General features: G+C 35.2%; 1 protein-coding gene across 2 annotated transcripts in view; it reads left to right on the forward strand.

Moving 5' to 3' along the window:
• The first annotated feature begins 737 nt into the window (after window positions 1–737).
• The window catches only part of LOC137642531 (uncharacterized), a 7927-nt gene continuing 1164 nt past the window's right edge, over window positions 738–7500 (forward strand). The window contains exons 1-2 of one of the 2 annotated variants that reach the window (XM_068375160.1): window positions 738–1196; window positions 1545–7500. The exon at window positions 1545–7500 is cut by the window's right edge and continues 1164 nt beyond it. In XM_068375160.1, the coding sequence (XP_068231261.1) occupies window positions 1937–7500 (5564 nt within the window). In that variant the 5' untranslated portion in view covers window positions 738–1196; window positions 1545–1936. The other variant, XR_011044803.1, reaches the window with a different exon arrangement.

Genomic DNA, 7500 nt, shown 5'->3' on the forward strand with positions numbered 1-7500 from the left:
TTGAATTGAAAGCAAAATCCCCTCATCTCAACCTCTCCGAAGAGTACAGTAAAGTTGTATTTCTGAATTCTTGCCAGAATTACGACAGATTTTTGGGCAATGGAGTTTTCTTGCCTTTTGGCAGGTTTACTGGGGAAAGTGTGACTTGCCTGTTCATACTCGTTGGCTGGATCGCCTTCTTGTCCCTCTGCTCCTGTGGTTCATGCCAGTAATAGACATGGTTAGGCTTGTAAAATGAGTAGTCATAATATGGACTCTCGCTCTCCCTTTCTCTTTATATATATATATATATATATATATATATATATATATATATATATATATATATATATATATATATATATATACATATATACATATATATATATATGTGTGTGTGTATATAAATATGTATCTCTCTCTCTCTCTCTCTCTCTCTCTCTCTCTCTCTCTCTCTCTCTCTATATATATATATATATATATACTGTATATATATACTGTATATATATATATATATATATATATATATATATATATATATATATATATATATATATATATATATATATATATATGAATATTTATGCATGTATAAACACCAGTAGTAGCCTCAAATTATATATACTGTATATATATATATATATATATATATATATATATATATATATATATATATATATGAATATTTATGCATGTATAAACACCAGTAGTAGCCTCAAATTATATATAAATATATAATTTTAGTAAATTATTAACGTCTTTCATATGTTAAGACATAAGATATGTAAATTGGTTAATTTATATTAATTACTTTTCCCTTATGTAATTACCCTTGACCCACTTTTAAATAGACCCTTTAACCTGTTACCCGTTGTTATCGGGAAAAAATGTTTACTTCGGGACTGACTTAGTTAGCCGAAGCAGTCTGGCAACGAATTGTCTCCGACTCGGAAGCCACACTCTCGTAGGAGATTTTAACCTTGTGCTTTTATCACTAGGACTTTGATGGATAAGATTTTCTCCTACTTTTAAAAGCCCTATGTACCAGCCATGATCGTGGTGTAGATTGATCCTTGGGAGTGACCTACCATGTTGAACAAAGTGCCGTGATTTGATGAAGTTCTACAACGCTCGTCCTCGTCGTGTCAAGAGGCTTGATCAAGAGCCAGAACATAACCTCTTAATATTGCCATTTGCCGCTCTGGAATTAATTACAGGTAAGGGTCAACTAGAGAGTGGGTCTCAAGTCAAGCCCTTTGTAAATTCCAGCTTAGGAAAGCTATTTCTTAAGTAAGGCCTTGCATGTCTTTAATATATATGTAATCATCTATGAGCCAAATTTAAGTGTCTTGTGTCTTGGCATATATCCAGGTTAACGTTAGCAATTGTTTATCCTTTAGGGAGTATCCAGTCAACATTATTCGATTGTTCTAGGTTAGTCAATAGCCATTTTATGTCAAATTGATTAAATGTGTAATTGACTGGTAAGCCAGGAATGATAGGCCATTTTCATAACCTTTAGTTCTGCTTGGTAATTTTAATTGATGACCTATCGAAATTTACAGGTGATTACCGAACTGAATGGAGACATTGTGTTATACCCACTACTTCGCATCTAGCTGTAATTACTTCAGGACCTCGGGCAGTTATTGAGAGCCTCTAATAGTTTATTTAAGTTGCTTATGTTTACTTAAGGGAAGTTCTCTATTTGTTAGTATATTGTTAATATACAAATTAATTATTTTGTGTTTCCTTGGTGCCTATAGTTTTTACCAGTGTTTTTGGTGTCTCCTTGATAAGAATTTAGTTCATGGCGACCGTGACAGGATAGTTGCATGTTAGGTAATTAATTAAGAGGCTCTCAAAATTAGGTTGTACTAGTTTAGCTGTAGCTCACTCCCACGGGTTTTCTATTAACGATCTTTGTTGTTGGTGATTTTTTGTCAAGTAAGATATAATGTCAAATTTAAAATTGCTTATTACTCAGAGAAAGGTTATTCGTAAGAAAGTAACTGATGTCTTTAATAAATTGGGGTCCTATGCAAATTTCACTGCATCCCGGAAAATATCGGAAAAGTGTCTCCTGTTAAGTTACCAGAAGGGTTTGTTAGACTTGGATTCTAAAATTCAAAATTTAAAGTTTGAGGATAGCGCAGTTACAGAACTCGAATTAGAAGAGGAATGTTTGGGTTGTATTGATTATTTAGAGAAGATAGAGAGATGTTTGCCTTTACTTGAAGTTTCTCCTTCCCGTAGTGTCACGGACACTGCTCTTAGTTTATTAAAGCAGCCAACAGCGCCCCTCCCAAAATTTAGTAGCAAGGAAAATGAGGATCTCTTACAGTTTTTTGTAGAATTTGAGGCTACTACTGGTGTTTATAAATATCCCGATAGGGATTTGTTACTTTTGCTTAAACAGCAAGTTGAAGGTCGGGCTAAGGTTTTGCTGAATTCTCTTGAAGCAGATAAACAGAGTTACCAAGATGCTAAATCGCTCTTGATTAAAGCTTTTGCTTCGGAAGAAGTTAGGAAGTCTTCCACCGTTAAGAAACTAACAGAGTTGAAACTAAATCCAGGTGATGACCCATTTAATTATGTATCTAGGTTAAGGAATTTATGTGAGTCTACTAAGGTTTTGCAAATGTCCTCTGATGATTTTTTGACTTATTTTGCTTGGCTAGGTTTGAATGATGAATTTAGAAAAGAGTTAGTGCAAATTACTAATAAGACTTCTCCTTCAATTACGGAAATTTTGGATAACTTTTTTGTAGCTTGCGAGAGGTATGAAAACTCGAGAAAAGTGTCAAATGTTACGCCTTCAAAGCATTCCTTATCATGCAATGGTAGTGCTGAAAATGCTGATAGTTTTGCTAGTTTGGCAGTTAAAGTGCATTCTCCTAAGAATAAAGTCCTACCTAGTTGTTCGTTATGTTCTAAGGTTCATGGTAAGGATTTCAATCATTTACTATATAAATGTACAAAATTTCCTACTCCTCAGTCTAAAGTAGATAAATTGAAGTATTTTAAAGGCTGTTTGAAATGTGCTAGTTTTTCGCATCCCACTGCTAAATGTAATTTTAGGTTTAAACAAAAGTGTTTTAAATGTTTTGGCTGGCATTTTTCTTTTCTGTGTAACAAAGATAATTCATCTGATTGTAAGAAAAGTGAAGAAGCTATAGCAAGCACAGAAACAAATAATGGGGTTACAGTGTTCTCAAATTTCGTTAGTGACTCTGTTCTTCCTACTTTCACTTTTGGCATTGTTGGACAAGAGCGCTTGTATAGGGGTATAAAAGACAGTGGGTCTCAAAGTACTTTTGTTTCACAGAAATTAGCTGATACTTATGACTTTGAAACTATCAGAAATAATGTTAATCTTACAATTCATGGTTTCAATGGTGTTAAAACTTATCGGAGCAAGGTAGTTCAGGTGCCTATTACACTAGGAAATGGTCGTTATAAGATTCCAGCCATGGTTATTCCTGAAATAAAGATTAAGTTGAATTTGCCGATGCTCGGCACGGCAGTGAAGGGTTTTTTAGATAAAGGGTTTTCGTTTGCTGATGTGGGTCTTCATTCAAATATCCGGGAAGTAAAGGATATTGAATTTCTGCTTGGTTCTGATGCTGCTTATTGTATTCCAAGTAAAGACGTCCTGTTTGGAAAGGGTACTCTGTCAGTATATGTAGATTCCCCAATGGGCGTTATGTTGGTAGGCAATGTTCAAAGATTGATCGATAATATAGATTTTTTGCCATGTCATTCGATGTCTGTTAGTGCTAGTATTCCTAGTCCACCTAGTGTGGAGTCTTTAGTAAGTGTCCACACTCACTCGTTATTTGTTGCAGATTCTATCATACCTACTTTGGATGATGAGGTTCATGACCTTCACTATGATACTTTGAAAGTTAGTAGTAATTTTTCGGTTTTGAATGACAAGGGAAAGCTTATGGAGTGTAAACTACAAAAGGCAACAAATGAAATATTGGAGCTTGAATGCCCTAAATTCATTAATTATGACCAAACTATTTATGAGGAAGAGACTGTAGAACTGAATAAGCAGTTAGTTGATTATACTTTTAATAATATATCTAGAGAAGTAGATGGTAGGATTCGAGTTCCCTTACTTTGGAATGGTGAGGTATCACACTTGCTATCGAAAAATGAACATTTAGCAGAGGTAATTTTGAAGTCTAATTTTAGGAAGCTTAAAAATAATGTGGGTTATTTACATTTAATGGATCAGACTATTAAGGATCAAATAGCAGCTGGTATAATAAAACCTATTCATGATCTTGAACAATATAAAGCCCTGCACCCAGATTATGCTTTTCTTCCTCACATGGGAATTTTTAAGCCTGAGAGGGAGACGACTAAGTGTCGTGTAGTCTTTTTATCCAATTTGAGAGAGAATGAGAAAAATAAGAAACTAAGCCTCTCTCTCAACCAGTGTATGCATCCAGGTCCCACATTGAACCAAAAGCTATCCTCAGCTTTTCTTCATTTAAGGTTCGGTCAGAAATTGCTTACCTATGACTTGAAAAAAGCATTCAATATGCTTTCATTAAGTGAATCTGATCAATCAAAATTGCTGTTCCTTTGGTATAAAAATGTGAAAGCTGGGGACTTTTCTGTTGTTGCTTATCGCAATGCGAGGCTGAGTTTTGGGTTGCGTTGTAGCCCGTTTTTGTTAATGCTTTCTTTATATTATATTTTAGTTTTTAAGGAAGAAAAGGATAAAGATTTGTCAGAATTAAAACATTTAATGTATACCTTGCTGTATATGGATAATGGTGCAATTACCATGGAAACTGGAGAGTCTTTAGAATGGGCTTATAATGAGCTGCCTCGCATTTTTGCTCCGTACAAATTCGAGGTTCAGCAGATTATCACCAATGATAATTCCTTACAAATTAAGAAAGATGAAGACATGAAAACTCAGACCCCTGAAACTACAAAGTTGTTTGGTCTTGCATGGGACAGAGTAAGAGATGAAATATTTACAAAGCCTATTTGCCTTGATGGCAAGGCCACCACTAAACGTGCTGTTTTAGGAACAATTGCTTCTCAATTTGACATATATGGCTTTAACATGCCTATTTTAAACAGAAGCCGTTTGTTTATGCACAGGCTTCAGTGCAATAAAAACCTTGGTTGGGATGCATTGTTGCCATTAGAGCTTCAACGTGAATGGGGAAATATATGTAAACAAGCTAATGCTTCTCCTCCCATTAAGATAGGTAGATATGTCGGACCAAGGAATGGTACTTATAAGCTTATGGCTTATACTGATGCTAGTCACGACTTATATGGTTCAGTAATTTTTTTGCAGCACGTTGAATCTGGTAAGGTGAGTTTTGTTCAAGCTAAGAACCGTATGATTAACACTCAGCTGAAGAATAAGTCAATTCCTTCATTAGAGTTAAATGCCATTGTTTTGGGTGTCGAAACTCTCGTGGAACTGCAAAGAGATATCTCTGGACCTTCTTGCCTGAAACCTGTTAACATAGTAGAAATGGTTCTCTATGCTGATTCTCTTTGTGCCCTACACTGGCTTAATTCTTCCTCCCAGAAACTGGATAAAATGCAAAGGTGTTCAACTTTCGTAATGAATAGAATTGGTAATATTCAAAAATTGTGTCAACGATTTCCAATAAGATTCTGTTTCATTTCAGGGAAAGAGAATCCGGCCGACTGTGTTACTAGATGCCTCTCACATAAGCAGTTGTATAAAACTAATTTTCTCGTCGGTCCAGGCAAGAAGTTGGATGACCTCCCTGGTGTGGAACATGACATGACTTTTATTATTCCAAATCCCATGACTGTCACAGACTCTGGGTACCTCTCAAAGTTGAATGCACCTTTAGGGGCAGAACTTTCTCAAACTACTTTTTCTTCCTTAACAGGTTTTCCTGAATATGTTATTGATCCCTGCAATTATTCCAGCTTTCGTAAGTTGATTCTGATTTATCGAAGAATACTAGTAGGAATAAGAAACTGGAAGTCAAAGGCAGGTATATGTTCTCAAACCTCATCTGATACCAACACTAATCTCTTTGCAGAAGCTAGTAAGAGAGTTGTTATAACAGAGCAAAGGAAGTGGTTTCCAGAGATCTTTGCTTACTTTCAAAATAAGAATAGTTTTAATCTGAAGGCCATTCCTAACCTCATTACTCAGCTTAATATATTCATGGATGAAAATGGTATTCTTAGGGTTAAAAGCAAATTTAAGAAATGGTTTAGCAATAATGGTTTTCCTATTTTGCTGCCGAGAGACAGTGCTTTGACGAAGCTAATTATTTTGGATGTTCATTTCAATCTGTTTCATGCAGGATGTTATTCAGTTCTAGCTGAAATACGACGACAATTTCATATCCCTAGGCATTTTTCGACCATCAAAAAAGCATTAAAACAATGTGTGCATTGTAGGCGTTTTTGTAATAGAACTTTCAAACTTAGTCAGAATTCATATAGGGAATTCAGGTCTAATTTACCATCCAAGCCATTTGCTAATGTTTTCATTGATCATATGGGTCCTTTCCATGTTAGGAAGAATCATGAAACTCAAAAAGTGTGGTTATTATGCATTACATGTACTTGGAGTAGGGCAGTGAATCTTAAAATTTGCAAGGATCTGGGTGTAAAGGAATTCTTGCGATCTTTCCAGCTGCATTGTTTTGATTATGGAATCCCTGAATTATGCGTCAGTGATATGGGGACACAGCTTGTAGCTGGGGCTAATTTGATGCAGAACCTTTTAAGTGATCATGCTAGTCAGTTATATTTTGAAGAAAACAATATTCGCCCTATACAGTTTCAGCAATATTTTAAAGGATGCAGTAAGCTTGGATCTCTTGTTGAAGTTTGTGTCAAACAGGTTAAAAGATTGTTGTTTGGAAGTATAAAAAATCTTGTTTTATCTTATGATGACTTTGAATTTATTGTTTGCCACACTGTTCACCTTGTTAATAGGAGACCTATAGCCTTTAAGGAATCCCTTAGAGAAGAACATTTAGACTTTATACCTGAACCAATTACACCTGAACAGTTAGTTAAGGGCTATGAACTGACTTCCATGAACCTCCTTCCAGAATTACAGGGTATGCCAGATGAGGATCCTGACTGGCAACCTTGTGTAAATCCCCAACAGGTTAAAGATGAGTATATGAAATTAAGGAAAGTCAGAAATAATCTGTTATCAAAATATCATAACGAGTTTTTGGGTACACTGATTGACCAAGCTGTTGATAAAAAGGATAGATACCGACCTATTACACAGAGGGGTATTAAAATAGGGGATATTGTCCTACTGAAAGAGGTGCACACAAAACCTAACAATTATCCTATGGGTTTGGTGAAAGAATTGCAATATAACAGTATCGGTGAAGTTACAGGAGCATCGATACAAAAGGGTTCTACTAGGGAAGTCGTTAAAAGACACATTACAACACTAGTTCCTTTTCTTGAAAGATTAGATGATTCGGAACTTTCGTCGACTAATGATTCAGTTAAACTTTTATC

This window comes from Palaemon carinicauda, chromosome 6 (assembly GCF_036898095.1).
Source record: "Palaemon carinicauda isolate YSFRI2023 chromosome 6, ASM3689809v2, whole genome shotgun sequence".
NCBI lineage: Eukaryota > Metazoa > Arthropoda > Malacostraca > Decapoda > Palaemonidae > Palaemon > Palaemon carinicauda.